Raw genomic sequence first — 18509 nt, 5'->3', positions numbered from 1 at the left:
CTCAACATAAACCTCTTCTTGAATGAATCCATTCAATAAGGCGCTCTTGCCATCCATTTGGAACAATTTAAAGTTCATGATCGATGCAAATGCCAATAGCATCCTAATGGCCTCTAAACTCGCAACAGGGGCATAGGTCTCATCGTAATCAATACCTTCCTCCTGGTTGTATCTCTTGGCCGTTAGGCGTGCTTTGTTTTGTATTATTACGTCAGATTCATCGAGTTTGTTTTTGAGGACCCATTTGGTGCCAATTATCGCATGATATTTTGGTTTGGGGAACAAGTCCCATACATTATTTCGTTCAAACTAGTTTAGCTTTTCTTGCATAGTTATAACCCAATGCTCATCCTCTATGACCTCTTCTACGGTCTTAGACTCTATTTGTGATACGAAAGCTATGTAATTACAAAAATTGCGCAAAGAATTATGGGTTACCACCCCGTAGAAATATCACATATCACTTTATCAAGTGGATGGTCTTTCTTGGTTTTCCACACCCTCAACAAGTCCTGATGATCCTCGCTGACTTCTTGATCATCTCGAGCCTCTTTGTCATTTTCCAAGTCCTTAGTATATGCTTCTTCTAAAGCACCTCCAACATCAACAGACAAGATCTTTCTCTTTTCTTTTGGAGAAGACTCGTCAAAATAAACGTGGATCGACTCTTCTACATGCATGGTGTATTTTTTAAAACTCTAAATGCCTTACTATGCATCGAATACCCCAAAAATATAACTCCACTCGCTTTTGAATCAAACTTTCCTAAAGTACGTTTTCCATTGTTTAAAATAAAACATTTGCATCCAAAAGCATGAAGATAAGATATACTAGGTTTTTGGCCTTTTAAAATTTCATAAGGAGTTTTTGAAAGTTTAGACCTTAGTAGTACTCGGTTTATAACATAGCAGGTCGTATGCACTACATCGACCCAAAAATATTAAGGCACTTTGCTTTCATTAAGCACAGTCCTGACTAACTCCTCTAATACGTGATTTTTTCTCTCAACAACTCCATTTTGTTGAGGAGTTCGAGGAGCCGAGTATTCACATAGAATATCATGCTTATTGCAAAACTTTTCGAACGAGTGCTTTTCAAATGTACCACCATGGTCACTACGTATATATACTATCTTAAGTTTAAGTTGGTTTTGGATTTTTCTTGGCTAAGTTTTTGAAGGATTTGAAAGCGTCGCTTTTTACATAAAGGAACAAGGTCTATGTAAATCTAGAGAAATCATCAACCATTACCAAAGTGTAGTAACTACCTCCAAAACTCATAATTTGTGACGGTGCAAACAAGTCCATATGGAGAAGCTCCAATAGCCTTGTTGAGGATATCACATTTTTTGAAACAAATGGGTTCTTGACTTGCTTACACCTTCAGCAAGTGTGGCAAGTTTCTTTAGTTTTGAAATTAAGTTTAGCATAATGGGTTCTGAGATGATAATTAATCTAGATGTTTGGGATTGGTCAAACCAAGGTAGGGCGTCCAGAAATTCAAGAAGGTAGCGTCCGAGGCCTTGTAATTGGAAATGTGTGTGTAAGACACATTGATTTCAATTTTAGTGAAGAAAATCTCCCGGATCAGAGGGGAGGACTGGATGTAGTTTTGTAATGGTCCGCAAAACGAACCAGTATAAAACCTTGTTGTGGGTTGTTACTTTCCCTTATCTTTTTACTATTTTTAGTAGCTTTTAATTGCTTATTGTAGATGATATTTTGAATATAGTATTACTACCAAATAAAGATCATTTGTGTTCAAATATATCTGTTATATCATTTCTGTATAATCTGTAATTGGCTGTGTAATTGAGTCATTCAACAACTGCTAATTTTGTGCGACTTAATCGATTAAGTCACAGCTTTAATCGATTAACTGGGTTATTTTCCATAATAGGGCTTTGGTGCAAATAGCGGTAAGTGAGAATCGCGACACACTTATTCAACCCCCTAGGTGTATTCTGTCACTGATATCTAATACTTCTCACATTCCATGTGCCTAGAACACTTGCTGCCCATATGAAAGTTGAAGTCCATATGTCTTTTGGCACACCTACAAAACATGATTACTCGCATTTCTTGGGTACTCAACTAATCATGGGTCCCTTGATGTTAGTAGCCTGGGATTTTGATTCTTAGTAATCCATATATAATTTCCATTTGGAACATCATACATTCTAATATTACATGCATTTAAGGTGTGACTGTGCAATCCATAATAAAAGCAAGTAGGGGATTTAAGATATGAAATTTTCAGAACATCTACTCGTTTCTTGTGAAATGTGTTATTTGCATGCATAGATCCCAAACTAGGTTTGATACCAACATTTTACATGTAGCAAATAAGTTGTTTGATTTGTGATTACTAGATGTGAAATTAGCAATTTTATCCTTTAATACATTATTTTCATGTTCCATGTAAGTGCACTTTTCACAACTAGATATCACATTTAAATTAGAAGTATAATTACATGAAAAGTTAGCATATTTAGTATCTTCATTATCAATTTTCAGCATATCAATGATATTTTCAATTCACATATTTTATTTTCAAGATTTAAAATTAACCTTTTTTCTATTCATGCACTTTTTAGCTAACATTTTAAGATCTTTGTGTATTTCAACATAAGCATCATATAGCATGTCATACGTGGGAAATATATCGGAGTTTGAAATAGAATCGGATGAGTCTACCTCACAAGGCTCATCTTGCTCACTTACTTTTCAAGAATTCAGATTTTGAGTCATTAGACAAATCTTGTTTGATTCTTCATCTTCCCATATGTTTGTTGATGAATCGTTCTCTTTGGGTTCATCCCAAATGATGTATGCCTTCTTAGCTTTGATGTCCCGAGAGTCTTTCTTGTGATCAAGTTCAATCCTCTTGCAAGAGGTAGGAAATGTGTACCTCATGCGACCTACGTTCCCTCTCTTGTGGCAAGTTGCTTTGTCTTTAGGATTCTTGCTCATTTTGATTGAAATTTCTTTATCTTTCTTATGAAGCTTCTTGAGTCCTCCATTCTTTCTTAAGTACTTTCTGAATTTGTTCATGAGGAGGGATATAGCTTCATCGCTTGTGTCATAATCGGACTCATCATCATCATGTGTCTCCTTTTGACTTCTTGAATGTGGTTTTGTCACTTTGAAGGAGGTTTCTTTGATGTTCTCGTCCATTTGTTCATTGAGTGTCAAACGTCTTAATTATAACTCGTGTTCTTGAAGTTTGTCAAATAACATTGTGAACGTCATTTGTTCCAAGTCCTTTGACTTCATGATGGCAGTCACCTTGGGTTACTATTTCTTGTCGAGACATCTCAACACTTTAACATTTAGTTCATGTTTGACAAATCAATTATCTAATGCAATGAAATGATTAATAATGTGAGTAAATTGTTTTTGTAAATAAGAAATAGACTCATGTAGAAACATATGAAATAACTCATACTCATGCATTAATGTATTCAATCTAGATCGTTTGACCTCACTAATGCCTTCGTGGGCTACTTGTAAAGTGTCCCACATATCCTTGGCAACATTGAGAAACTCTAAAGAACTCATCGTAAGAGAGTGTAGAGGTTATAATATTTTTCGCTTTCAAATCGAATTGCACTTTTCTCTTTTCCTCGTTGGTTAAGAGACTTCTAGGTTTCTCTTTCGTTTCCTCGTTCACTATGTGTAGTGGAACGAAAGGTCCATATTCTACAGAATTCCAAATATCTGTATCAATGGCCTCAATAAAAATTTTCATTCGGATTTTCCAGTAGGTGTACCCCTCGCCACTGAACCGGAGGGCATTCAATGGATGCGACATTGCTGCTAAACGGGTTAGAAGAGCCCATGGTAAAAGTGCCTAGGATCAAAGATCTAAGCGGCTAAGCTAGCACGATTGTACTAGCTCTAATACCACTTGTTGGGTCCCACATGGCTCTGTCACTCACCTAGAGAGGATGTGAACAGGTGATATGGTACACGATTACTGTTGCTCGATAAACAAACAACAAACACAAAATTATACATTGTTTAATCAATTAAACACAACTATAATCGATTAACTCGTTCTGTTGTTAATCGATTAACTAAACACCTTAATCGATTATTTAGTTCTTGTTCAATGAAAACGGTTTTCTTTCGATCTACAAGATTACCAAGATTCAACTAAACTTACATACACTTATTACAGAAGATTAAGAATAATAAATGCACAATACAGAATATGCAATTAATACAGAATTATATGCATGTCAAGTTAGGTAAATCAAGAAATGCAAAAATGTAAAAGATAAGGGAAAAGAAGAATAAGACACAACTTTTATCCTGGTTTGTTTGCAGGTCCACTTGGAAGCTACATGCAGGCCTCCCATTCTGATCTTGAGAGATTTTTCTTCACTATGGAATATTTAATGTACTTTTAAAAACAAACTTCCAATACAAGACGCAAGACGCCACTTTCTTGATCTCTATGAACTTGACAACCTCGGTTTGACCTCCCTCTCTCGCCTACTAAGATCTCCTATATTTTCGTGATTAGGCCCCAGCCATGTATCGCTTAATACCAAGACCTCTTACTTCTCGTGAAGACACACCTAACAATAGCTAGGATTTTTCCCAAACCTATTCTCTATCAATAGCGATAACAATCACACCAAGAGAGTATGTTGTTGCCTTGTCTAACAATTCTTTCAAGTTATGTGAGCACCTCAATGTGCAAATTTAACCACTCTTCTTAGAATCTAAGAACCCTTCTAAAAGATCTCATAATTACATAATAGAACGTGAGATGCAAGATTTCATTAGCAAAAAATTTGACTATTAAGCTCAATGAGTATCTTGTAAAGATTCACCCTTTTCTTTTTCTCAAAAGAACAGTTTGAAAATCTCTCTAAAGATATGAAAGTTAGAGCTTAAGATTTTCTGAACAAAATGTGTAATCTATTTATTTTGAATACGTGTTCTAACTCTATGAATCAATGTCCACCTCTATTATGAAGCAATATAAAAAACTTGGGTTAATATACCATTTTGTTTTAAGATGCAATTAATCGATTATACCTTAAACTTAATCGGTTAACGAGTTCTTGAAAATACCAGAAAATAGAAATAGTAGCAACCATTAATCGATTAAACCCTTACTTAATCGATTAACGGGTTCTCAAGAAATCAATGCGTAATCGATTAAAATATCTCTTAATCAATTAAAGGTTTTTTTTAGAAAAGATATTTCAATTATGAATGAACCTCCTACATGATTTATAAAAGTATGATGCATACCTTTGAACGATGTATGATTTAAAAACTCTTTTTAAATGCATTCAAAAACATATGATCATGTATGTATGCATGTGCATGGAAATCATGTATGTATGCATGTAAGTCTCATTTTAGTTATGATTGATTTTAGCTTGTGAGACTTTCATTAGGGTTCATTCTAGCCTAGACCCTTTCTAAGCAAACATCTTAAGACCTAATATAGATATAAAATACTTAGCCTTTAGATCTTCTTTTGAATGATTTGCCTTGTATGAACTTGAGTCTTGACTTTATTTGATACTTGTTGTTTGTTGATTTGCGCATCCCATCAAGTTTATCCTTGAAAATTAATCATATTGTCTCATCCCTTCAAGCTTATCCTTGATCATTAAGCATGTTGTCGATCCTTGTCTATATTGAACTTTGTCTTCCTTTGTCTTCATCAACCTTTGTCTTCATCAAATTATATGTGATGCATGTTTGCATACATACTCTTGCTCATTCATGCATGCTTGCATCTTCAATTTTGACCATGAAATAGCCATTTTAAATATCCATCATGTCAAAGTCTCCTGAAAGCCTCCATGTAGACTTCAATCTTTTGCACATAGTCTTGAATCCCAATCTTTTGCCAATCAAGTTAACAATCAAAGCATCCTATCATTCCGTGTTATACTCACCGATAATGTTATCTATAAACGTTATTGAAGGTAGAATTAGATTTCCCCCAATCAGTTCTACATGAGCCAGACCCTCTGCCAAGAAGTCAATATCCTCCTGAACCGGAGAGGGTTGCTTATCGGCTAAGATTTTGTCTCTGAATGACATCTTGGAAACATCGAAGGACATGGGCTCGTCATTATCGGGTGGTTTGTCCGATGGCCTTATCTTCTCATAGCTTGCTTGGGCTAGGAACACAAAGTTATCATGCATAGCAGCATCCATAGAATGAGAATAAAGATGAAAGTTTGTAACTAACATATAATAATTAACAAACAATATGTTGTTCTAGTGGTGTAAAACTCCGGTAGATCTTCAAGATGATCAAAAAGTCAATGGTTCGATTCGTATGAGCGACACTTATTGGAAGAAGCATTCACATACTCCGAAAATGATTAATTTCTTAAAAGAATGAAGAAATATCCTTGGTAATACCAAAACAATATACAAAATTTAGTGTTACCAATGTTCCAAATAAAAAACTTCTCATGTTTAGCATTTATTAGTGATTAGTATAAGAGTTACGTTTATATACTTATTTTGGTTACAATTTCTTCCATGATTTGAACAATTATGTGGGAAGAATGAAAATGCTGACTTTGATTTGTCAATTTCTAAAAAGAGCAAAGTTAATATATAAAAAATTATACTAATTCAATTATCTATATGTCTTTTTGGATCCCACAATCAAAAATTGATAAATAGGTTAGAAATTGTTCTTCACTTGATTTGTCATATTAAGCAATTGCATCCATAAATTATTATATTTGCATAACATTAAACTATTTAATGTGTCAAATAACATTTTTTGAGACAAATTGTTCAATCCATAACTCTAATCCTCTTTTACTTCATTTTCCATTGGTATCACCCACAATCAACACCATATAGTCTCAGTCAAGGTCGTCACGCACAATCCGTCGTACCAGCCTCACCACACCACACTCTCAAGCCTCACATTTCAACTAAAATCTCTACACAATCATGGACCATATATCTTCTTATTGACAACATCATCATATTTGTTGCCTTATATTTGATCACCGACTAGCATGGTGACTTCATTGAATCTCAAAATTGCATTGATTTATCTAAAAGATTTCACTTCAATTGGAATTTGGTTATTCACTCTGTACGAGGATTCCCGCTAAGTATTCATGGTTGAATAACGTGATATACTTTATGGGGAATGTAAGTCGAAGCAAAAACAAAATTATTTCTAATGGAACATATTTCACAATTTCTAGAGAGATAATTTATTAATAGATCGATGAATAAGTAATTCAACTCATTCACATTCAGATCATGAATGTTTGGAATTCACATCATGAATGTTTGAAATCCATATTATGGAAGAGAAAAATAAGGCTTTGTGTAACCCAATTGACAAATTAATATATGAATGTGATATAAGCTTGTGGAATAAAGATCCTATCATTTAATAAAGAGATAAAAGTTTGTTTCTCATCATATTTTCAATGATAAAAATATAATTTAATAATAAATAAAATGATAAGAATATCATTACATATTGATTTTTGTTTGTTATTATGTGAAACTTGCATCTCAAGTAATGAAGATTATCATTACTTAAGCTTGTGGGGTGAGTTATTAATGTGCCCAATGTTTGTTTTGAATAGAGGTGAGCAGGACCTATCTCTACCCACTCACCCAGTACCGCCCCATTACGATCATACCTGAATAGAGTCGAGTCTCATCGAGTCTAGGACTGAGTTTGGGTTCAAAGATTAGACCCGACCAATATTTAGGGTCGGGTAGGGACCAAACATGACCTATACCGACCCGTCTCATGATCATTCACTCATCATGTTTGTATATGTTTCTATTCAAATGTATATAGAGTAATGTCACATTTTTTGTTGAAAGTATCATTGATTATCTAATTTTTCATCATATATATCTGATTAATAATATATATATACATATATAATTTTATATGTCAAATAACATATTCAAAATAATAAATAATATTGAAAAAAACTTTATCTAAAATAAGTATGTATTATATTTAATCGGGTCTATGCTTGAGTTAAAGTTTAACGGTTAACCTAATCAATATTTAGGGTTGAGTTAACTTTTGATCTATGGTCGAATCCGAGTTTAAAAAAAATAATTCAACCAACATTTAGGATTGGGTAAAGACAAACCTTAACTCGTCTCATGCTCACCCTTGAAGACTTTTGTTGGCTGTGTAGACTATATTATCCTCACTAATGTTTCATAATTCCAAAACTATCCTCCATAATACTTTCTTACTCACTCCCACAAAACCCCAACCTTCTCTTTTTCTCTCCCCGCGAGTCTCAATCTCCAGACCACCGCCGCACCCCCTGCACAGAAAACCACCACCAACCACCGCCAACAACCGTCAGTCTCGTCGGTAAGTTCCCACCAAGAAGCAAAACCGTTGCTTTGACTCAACCACTCTCTGTAACCTTTCTCTCTTCATCTACTTCTCTTTCGCTTTTCTCTCTCACCCCTCAATAAACACCATACGCATTCATTTCCGAAATCATCGATTTACTTTACATCAAATTATTTGATTATTTGCATTTTTCAGATTCATTCAGAAACCTGATATTTGCATTTCTCTCCCTTTAGCTTCAATGTCAAATATCGACTATTTTGTGAAACCCTAACCCTAATTGTGTGATATTGCAGGCTCCATAATGACGACTGAGCAGCTGGAACCAGTAGAGCCACAATCACTGAAGAAGCTAAGTTTCAAGTCCCTGAAGCGTGCCCTTGATCTCTTCTCTCCCGTTCGTGCCCAATTCCCTCCCCTGGACGCCGAAAGGTAACCCTAAACCGTTTTACTCTGTCAAAATCATTGCTTTTTATGTTATTAGTTCACCAAAATCTCATACACCAATGCTAATGTATGTTGTGTTTTTATTTATTTTATTATGCAGCAAGAAAATACGCATTAACCACAAGGTTAGTTAATTTTTGGTTGTCTCTTGAACAAAACTGAATAATTTTTCGATTAACTTGAGCAGTTTGACTTTTTTATAAATAAATGTTGGATAATGAACTCAGTCAGTTATGCTATGTGGCTTCTAATGAAAATTAGGTAAGTGTGGAGTATGGTGGAATCAAAAGCACCACTAATCAAGTTAACTCTGCCACACAAAATCACAGTCAACAACCAGGGCCCTCTAATGTGCTTGCTCTTGCAGGTATGATACTAGCCATAGTTATCATCTTTGCATGATGAAACATTTATGAATAGAGTTCCGGGTAAAATTATGATTTCTCAGCATGTTTTTTTATTGTACGCGGTTAACATATAGCTTTTTGTTATATTGCTATTATCTTTATTATGTCAGTTAGTGTAATGATATTGTCTTTTCTTGTTTGATTTTCTAGGAGAGTATGTTTGGATTCTTGTTTAGAAATTTTACTATATGCTTGTTGGGTAAAATGTATAGCCATCCACTTGTGGATAATATGTCTTAATGGGAGACTTGAAAGAGGAATTAAATGGAAAGCTAGAAATGTGGAGGCAAATTTTAGAAGCACATAGATTTTGTAAAAGGCAGAGTATATGGAGTGTAAGTTTAGCAAGAGACGGACAATCCCTACTGTAGAGGCATAGATTGGAGATCATGTCATACTACAAGTCATTAGATTTATGTATCTTGGGTCAATCATACAAGAAGATGGGGAAATTGATGAAGATGTGAAGCATAGGAATAGGATTTAAGTGGGTTGGATGAAATAGCAGAATGCTTCAGGTGTCATGTGATGAAAATGTACCACTCAAGTTTGAGGGAATGTTTTACTGGACGACTATAAGACATGCAATGTTATATGAGATTAAATTTTGAAAGGTAAAATGTCATTAAGATAATAGACTCCATGTAGCAGAGCTGAGAATGTTGTGTTGGATGAGTGAACAACCAGACAAGATATAATTAGAAATGAATGCATTAGGAGAAAGTTGGAGTATCTCCTATTGTAGAAAATATAGTAAATCGTGCCTTAAGTGGTTTGGACATTAGGAGACTTGTAGAAGCCCAAATAAGGAGAGTAGATTAAATAGATGTTAGTCCCAATTCCTAGTGGAAAAGAGAGACCAAAAAACTATAGGAAACAATTAAGGATGACTTAGTGATCAATGCCTTGATAATGAACATGATTTATGATAGAGCATTATGGTGTCTTTCGTTCCACGTAGCCCATCTTACCTAGTGGGACAAAGGCTTGGTTGTTGTTTGTACATTATTGCAATGTAATATACACACATATGCACTTGGTATGGGACAACGTGGCCGCTTTGCATATTATATCATTCCTTGTTGTGTTATTATAGGTTTGTTGGCCCTCAGGAAGAACTCTGCTATGTCCTAACATGTTTTCTACTTATCTTTCGACTTTTAGAAGGCTATTTCTTTTCATCAATTCCATGTAATTAGTGTATAGTTAAGATTATCTGGTTGTACACGCCCACGACATTGTAGTTGATATTGTTTATTATTATTATTTGACAGGTCCAGTAGATTCTAAGAATCCCCACAAAGGAGGAGCCCAGAATGCTTTGGTTGTTGGTCCAACAATGCCATCGACAGCTCCGTAAGCATATTTTTGTCCATTTTTCTTTGATCTTGTTCATCTATATGTAGGCAATAGATTCAACTCATGAATCACCTGTTTGTCTATTTGAAGCTATTCTCTTCATAGTTCTTTAATTATTGAAAATCTTATATTCTCGGACATATTATTTTATGTAACAGTTGAGATTGGAATGATATATAGTTCTTGCAAAAGTTTAATATTGTATCATGTGGTATTTGGTATTCTAAAATGTTCTTTGATGAACCTATTTAGTTTTGAACATAATAGTAACTGTTTACTATCTAAACAAGATAGAAAATTGCACAAGTTGATAGAGGTTTTGCTAAGAAGGTGTGGCATTTTTTTCTTCAAAAGAAGAAATAGCTGTGAGTTGTGATTCAATGCCTTAGGATTAGGACGTTTGCCATATTCTGTTCCAGTTGTCCTTTCTTGTCTTGTAAGTTTTTCGTAGTGGGTTAGGGCTTGAAATGAATAGCATTACTATTTCGTGTCTTCATTAAAACACAGCTTTTGTTATACAAAGCTTTCAAGAAGCTGTTATTGAAGATTAGGGGTGGCAATTAGATGGATTTAGATGAATATGGATTTGGATCATAATGGATGGATGAAAAGCCATCTACCAATCCATATAAATCCATAAAATCACATTTCTAAACTCCATCCATATCCAATGGATTCTAATCCATCCATATATTCATTTTAATGGATTGGATGGATGGATATCCAATCCAGTTTTTTTTAATTTGAACTAAAACATTTTTTGAAGGAAAAAAAATCTTTTTAAAAATTATTATTTAATAAATCATTTTAAAAAAATCTCAGTATTTAAATTTACATGTGAAAGCTCTGAAAGACAACAATGTAAGTGAGGTCAGAGATATTGTATTGTGTAATCATGCATTTTCTCTATGTTCAATCATGACACACTCAATCCTTATTGAATCTTTTTGAAATGCTTCGATAAAAATGATAATAATGTTGAAGGAATCCTTTTGTTAGGAAAAGGGTAGTTTATATCATTAGTATCAAAACCAGTGTTGGTCGGTTCAACCGGTAAATAGGTGAATCGGTCTTAATAACACTACGATACAACATTTATACCGGTCATGCAATTATACTGGTAAAAATTGATCTTACCGGCCGATCTTTAATTGAACCGTACTGGTCGTACCGACTAGTTTCATTTAAAATTATTTTTTAATGAAAATGATTTATTTTACCAAAATATTTGTATGGATGATCAAATACACAGCTACTACATTTTTATACTTTTAAAACATGGTCTACTATATACATTTTTTAACAAGTGGTATAAATAAAAATAGTTATTGTCTTCTTTATTGATTTTTCAACATTAATATTAGTATAAAATATATGAATATATGACTTTAATGGTATGGGGTTTAATAGTGAACCACCAGTTGAACTATCATACCATTATACTAGTACTCTGACTCGTATGATATTAATAACATTGATTTATATTTTGCACGTTCGGTTTGCATACCAAAGTTGGGTCTACATGTTGCTTTATGGAAAAAAATATTTTTGTTTTTATTTTTTTGGATGGATTGGGATCCATCCAAATGGATATCCATCGGATATAATGGATGGATTTGAATCCATCCATTATCAACACTATCCATTTGAGTATATCCATTTAAACCCATTAGTTCTAACGGATGGATTTGGATGGATTTAATTTGGATGGATTGTGGATAATTTTGCCACATCTATTGAAGACTATTGATCTTTTGTTTTTTCTACTTTTCAGGCACGATCTTGGTTTTTCAAGCAAAAATACAATAGTTGCTTCTGGCTCTGGTTCATCTGAAAGGTTCTGCCTTTCTCTATCACTTCTACAGTTAAAGAGATTCTAATACCATTTCTAATTTGTAGTAGCATATATATGTTTCAAATGCTTCAAACCCTGTTGTTTAATTCATATCTGCGGACATTTGCCTATTTAGAAATGATTTAATTACAATATAAAGTTAGTGTGAAACACTGAAGTTTTTATGCTATCAACCAATCATACATTGACACCTTTAAAAATGTTTGGCTGTTATGATAACTACATTAAAACTCACACATGTGATGTATGATTGGTTGATAGTGTAAAAAGTTTTACACTGATAGTGCATCAATAATAAACTCTTTTAGCTACAATACATGATTGCCATTTTTCTGACACAACCGTTTTACTAAACTGTTATAGTCTCTATATTGCAGGAATCTATCTACATCTGCTTTAATGGAAAGAATGCCAAGTAAATGGCCACGTCCTGTATGGCATGCGCCATGGAGGAACTACAGGGTGAGAACCTGACCCTTCTTTAATTACATTTTATGTTTGTTATTTTCATTATCAGATCCTGTGAACCAAAACAAATGTAATTGGGCATGCTTGGTGCACTAACTAGTTTTTAAGCCCAAGGGCACCTCTGTTTAGTTCAATTTTGATATCTTCTGAAGCTTGTATTGAAGCCCATTTTCTGATCTACCCGATCAACTCTGGTAGATAAAAAAATATTTTTGGTTTATAGGGTTTATAGTCATGGATATGCCCTTTGCACTTGCACTCTTTCCAATGAAGTAGATTTTGAGATTTTGGCACATGTAGAGATGCCAAAACTCTTTGGCATTGCTCTGTTTTTGCTATCCTTTGATGTATTTAGTTAGAGAGAAACATTAGAATTTTCAATGGTTTAGTCAATTGATTTTGTCTGGGACTGGGTGACTTTTTAGCTTCCCTTTGGTGCTTTGCACTGTTTTTAGTGGGTGTTTCTTTGGTAGACATGTAGAAGGATTGACGTGCTTTGTTGCATGGCCCTAGTGATTAGTTTTATTAGGATTTTCCTTTTGTTTTCATGAGGATGTCTTATCCTCTCTCTTTAAAGTTCTACCATCTCATCTAAGGGAGGGGATCCACTTACTCTAAGAGTAAGTTTAAAAAGCCTACTCCACATCTTAGCCATCTATTATAGGGAAATCCAATGATTTAAATTAGTGAGTTGATCTGAACCATTAGATTTCCATAGAATGGATAGCTAAGATGTGGAGTAGGTTTTTTAAACTTACTCTTGGAGTAAGTGGATCCCCTCTCCACATCTAGTATATTCTTTCTTTTATAAAAAAATATCTTCGGAAAATGGAGTGCAATTTCTCAAGCGTTTGTGGTTCTATTCAACTTACTAAATTTCTATTTTAAAGCATGATTTGGTTTTTGTGTTACTAATGTCTTGATTATTTCGTTCCAATCTTGTTTGACCTACATAAGATTTCAAGGGATATTTTTTAATTGTGTAATGCTTATTATAATTTTAACCAAGTGATTTTAACCTTGATTTATTTTCTGTAGGTAATCAGTGGTCACTTAGGATGGGTGAGATCTATTGCAGTTGATCATAGCAATACATGGTTTTGCACTGGTTCTGCAGATCGAACTATCAAGGTAATTTGATCATGAACTGCATGTTATGGTTGCTTGTTAAGACTTCGTAGAAAGCAATAACCATGAAGATAAAATGGAAACTAACTTAGTGTACCATGTTGGATTTTTCATTACTGTGGCTTACTTTTTTCTTTATAATTTTTCTAAAAGATCTCCTCTCTGTCGCTATTTTCCAGATTCAATTCTCCAGTGCTTCATATTTTTCAAAATTGAGATAATTATTATATTTATATGGTATTTGGTGTCTCTGCAAGATTACTTTGATTACACCTGTGAGGAGGTTTCCCTTTTCCTCAAGTTATCTTTAAGCAACATGTCAATTATTTATTTATTACTCGTATTTCATAGTATATTGGTTCTTTGAGGGTTTTGCATAAGGATTAAGGAATTTGTTAAATACCCTCAGCTTTTGGACAATATAACTATATTTAATTAAATTACCCTTACTAATGCCTAGGTTTTCTGAAGTGGCAAATTAAATGAAACAAAACTATCCCTTAAACGATAAATAATGAGTGTCCACTATTATTATCATATACTTTCTATTAACTGAAGAGACAAGTTTGGAAATAGTTGATGCAGTAATAGCTTCTGTCCTATTAAAATCCTTTTTAACCAGTTGTTCATTTGGGCAGATATGGGACTTGGCAAGTGGAACACTAAAGCTCACACTAACTGGCCATATTGAACAAGTAAGAGGTAAGCGACCAAGGTAATTGTTAGAACATTCGAAGAGTATCTGACACTATCTTTTTCATGTCTTAGAATATTTTAGAGTGTCTTAGATGATCTCTTACTATTTTAATTCCTATTTATGATCTGTTTCCATATTTAATTAGGATTAGGATTCTGCATTTAGTATAAATAGGACTATCGGGGTTGTCTTTAGTAATTACTTCAATACATAATACTAGATTAATATCAGTCTCACATTATTCTCCATTTCTATTTTCTCTTTTCCGCCTTCCCTCATCTCAGACTAAAACCTTTCAATTCAACAATAATTATTAGTAGTGGCCGGAAGGGTGAACCATGTCAATGATAGCAGTTTACTTTGTTTACAGGCCTTGCTGTTAGCAGTAAACACACATACATGTTTTCTGCTGGTGATGACAAACAAGTTAAATGCTGGGATCTTGAACAGAATAAGGTCAAATACTGATTTCAGTATTTGTTTTATCGGTTGAAAATTTCAGCAATAACTCAAACTGTATCGACATTTGGTTACTAAAACATGATATTGTTGTTAGGTTATTAGGTCATATCACGGTCATCTGAGTGGTGTTTATTGCTTGGCTCTTCATCCCACTATTGACGTTTTACTGACTGGAGGACGTGATTCTGTTTGCCGGGTATGGATTCTGTTAATATAGTTAACCTTATGTTTATGGTCTATTTAGCTGGATAAATGCTTTCTGTTAAACATTTCCCAATATTTTTTTAAATTTGTTATTAAGAAAGAAGAAAGGCGATAACAGGCTTTGGTGGCACTAAATTTTCAGGTATGGGATATACGTAGTAAGACGCAAATTCATGCTCTTTCTGGTCATGATAATACTGTGTGCTCTGTGTTTACACGGCCAACGGTATGCAGATTCTTCTATTGTTGTATATTATTTTATCTTGGTATTCTGAATGGCGCTATTAAATATTATGGTCTACATTTGTATGTAGTTTAATCCTCTTAAATACCAATATTGAAAAGATGGGCATGCAGATAGTTAGTCTGGCTTAATTCCAAGTTATTTGATATGATAAAGGGGAACATACATTGTCTTCAGCCTTTGAAGGCAGCTTTGAATCATAAAACACATCTTAGCGTTGTTTTATTTTTTCAGCCTTTTTTGCCTCTTCTTCTCAGAGACTTCTTATTATGTTTCCAGGATCCCCAAGTTGTTACTGGTTCTCATGACAGTACAATCAAGATGTGGGACCTTAGATATGGTAATTTATGGTTTTATTTTTCCTATATTTGTCATGTTTGTCCATATTTTTGCTGTTATCATATCCACTTGATTTGTTCCTGTGTGACTTTTTTGTATTGACATGCCGTATGATTCACACTTGCAGGTAAAACAATGTTAACCCTTACAAACCATAAGAAATCTGTTCGAGCATTGGCTCCACATCCTAAAGAGTATGTGTCACTATCAGTTGATTGTTACTTGTAGAATGATGTCTGATCATTTATTCTTTTTTACACATGTTATTCCTTTTTGTCTAATCACCCTCCTTTCCTCATTGTATTATCACCCTCTCTTCCTTTTTGTTGGCTTCAGGCAAGCTTTTGCATCTGCATCGGCTGATAATATTAAGAAATTCAACCTTCCGAAAGGAGAATTTTGCCACAATATGCTGTGAGTTCATATGCTTATTATTATTATTATTATTATCAAACTTATGTAATTAGGAGGTTCGTTAATGAAACTGGATCTTTACCGTGGGATAAAACACAGAAGCAAGAACAATTTGTTTCTTAGTTGTCTTGAAGTATTATAATTTGATATTCAAGTTCGAATCATATTGCATGGAAGATATGGTTGTCATTATTATTGTTTTACGTGCAGTTCTCAACAGAAAACTATCATCAATGCAATGGCAGTGAACGAGGACGGTGTGATGGTTACCGGAGGTACACACAGATCTAGAAAACATAAAATTCTTTTGAAAAATGGAATAAAATTCAATTATTCTGATTGTTGGTTTTTCGTTACCTAAAAATAATTGACATCGATTTAGTATCCCCTTTGCATGGGTCAACTTTATGATTTTGTTAATGTTTGGCTGAAGGTGACAATGGGAGTATGTGGTTTTGGGATTGGAAGAGTGGTCACAATTTCCAGCAATCCCAAACAATTGTGCAGCCTGGTATGCATGTTTAGCTGGTTTTCAGATTAGTTTGATGTTAGTTAGGTTTACAATAAAAACAAGATTAACACTTTCCTCTTTCAGGTTCATTGGACAGTGAAGCTGGTATTTATGCTTTAACCTATGATGCTACTGGGACGAGGCTTATAACCTGCGAAGCGGACAAGACTATAAAAATGTGGAAAGAAGATGAAAGTGCCACTCCAGAATCCTTCCCTCTTAATTTCAGGCCTCCTAAAGACATCCGCAGGTTCTAGTTGTGATCCTCAATATCTCATGCTATTTGTTCTACCAAGCAATACACAAGTTGATTGTTTGGGCTTTTATTTGGAGGTCTTGATCTAAATCACTAGTTGAGTGAAAAAGGTTATCATTGTCATTATTGCTCTCTAAAGCACTCTTTTTGACCCACATTTCCTCCTACTTTTTGTACCATCTACTTGCATGTAGATTGTTCTTCAGTAAATCCTATGTATTTTAATTTAATAGCCTTGTAGGCTTCTTAGTGGAATTGAATGCAATATATCAACATTGTATTCGTTCACATGTCTCCTCTCAATTTTTCCATTCTCAACTTTTTGTATCTTTAGTTAGCCTTAACACAATAGCATTGTTGTTGCTTAATGATCAAGTAGTCCTGAATTCGAATTCTTGAAACAACTTCTATGCTTATAAAGATAAGACTGTATATCTATTCTCCTTATATGTGGATATCTATTCTCCTTATATGTGGAGGCTTGTGCAATATGTCGTCCTTTTCAATGTATGTTTAACATGTCTAATTTTCTACTCTGCCCATTCTCATCTACAAAATAGGTTCAGTATTTATAACAGTTTGTTTGATCTGGCCAATATGTTTTTTTCTGAATAGGTATCAGATACCTTACTACTTAATACACATGATTTATCACAATATCACATAGAATAGGGTCCAAGTGGACAATATTGTTGGCCGTCTTTCATTGTCCAAGCTAGTGTAATCAGAGGGTAGGTTTCATTGTACGAGTGTTAAGACACTATTTTCTTTGGTGTAGAGCTAGAACACTAATGATTCATTGACATCTATGGTTTTTCATATGAAAGTGGAGTTCCACATGAATTTCATATATGATAGCAAGAATGCTGATGTTCTTGTGAATTTCCATCCTAGAATTAGAATGCCCATTCTGCTTAAGTCTTAAATTCATAAAAACCATCCTGCAAAGATCCACTCAATTCTGCATTCGTCTTTTTATATCAGTAATATTAAAGATCTTTGTTGCCGAATAAGTTTTCTTTGATCAGCAAATGTTAGTGTTTTTTTTTGTGATGGGTGAAATTAAACCCAACCTCTGTATCAATCACTTCCAAACTTTTCATCCATACCACTTAATCACCTTATGACTCATACTTTTGAGGTAGAACCCACAAGCAGCAATATCTTGGTTTGTGATACTTTAAGTTTTCTAAGAAAGATTAAGAGTAATATTTAAAAACACGAAAGGGTGTTATTTACTCTAAAAATATATTTTAGCTATTATAGTTGTTTTTTATTGGTTTTCTAATGGTGCGCTTATTCTTTCAATCCTCAGGATTTTGTTGTGAAACAAGTTAAATTTTTTTATTTAAGTTGTTTAGAA

The 18509-nt window shown here is 33.9% G+C and overlaps 1 protein-coding gene across 2 annotated transcripts; it reads left to right on the top strand.

Moving 5' to 3' along the window:
* On the top strand, positions 8216 to 17149 carry LOC109344999 (protein pleiotropic regulatory locus 1-like). 2 transcript variants are annotated; one of them, XM_019583745.1, is made up of 18 exons: positions 8216 to 8370; positions 8652 to 8787; positions 8903 to 8927; positions 9064 to 9169; positions 10484 to 10565; positions 12343 to 12405; positions 12801 to 12885; positions 13930 to 14022; positions 14658 to 14721; positions 15087 to 15172; positions 15273 to 15374; positions 15525 to 15608; positions 15906 to 15966; positions 16093 to 16159; positions 16302 to 16379; positions 16590 to 16654; positions 16813 to 16890; positions 16975 to 17149. In XM_019583745.1, the coding sequence occupies exons 2-18, from the start codon at positions 8660 to 8662 to the stop codon at positions 17145 to 17147; spliced, it is 1440 nt and encodes a 479-aa protein (XP_019439290.1). In that variant the 5' UTR covers positions 8216 to 8370; positions 8652 to 8659; the 3' UTR covers positions 17148 to 17149. The 2 variants fall into 2 exon arrangements, with proteins under 2 accessions (XP_019439290.1, XP_019439289.1); XM_019583744.1 differs by having other exon boundaries at positions 8242 to 8374; positions 8656 to 8787.

The sequence above is a fragment of the Lupinus angustifolius genome, chromosome LG04 (assembly GCF_001865875.1).
Source record: "Lupinus angustifolius cultivar Tanjil chromosome LG04, LupAngTanjil_v1.0, whole genome shotgun sequence".
Lineage (NCBI taxonomy): Eukaryota > Viridiplantae > Streptophyta > Magnoliopsida > Fabales > Fabaceae > Lupinus > Lupinus angustifolius.
Note: the sequence above shows the minus strand (reverse complement) of the source record. Positions and strands in the feature narration are given on the sequence as shown.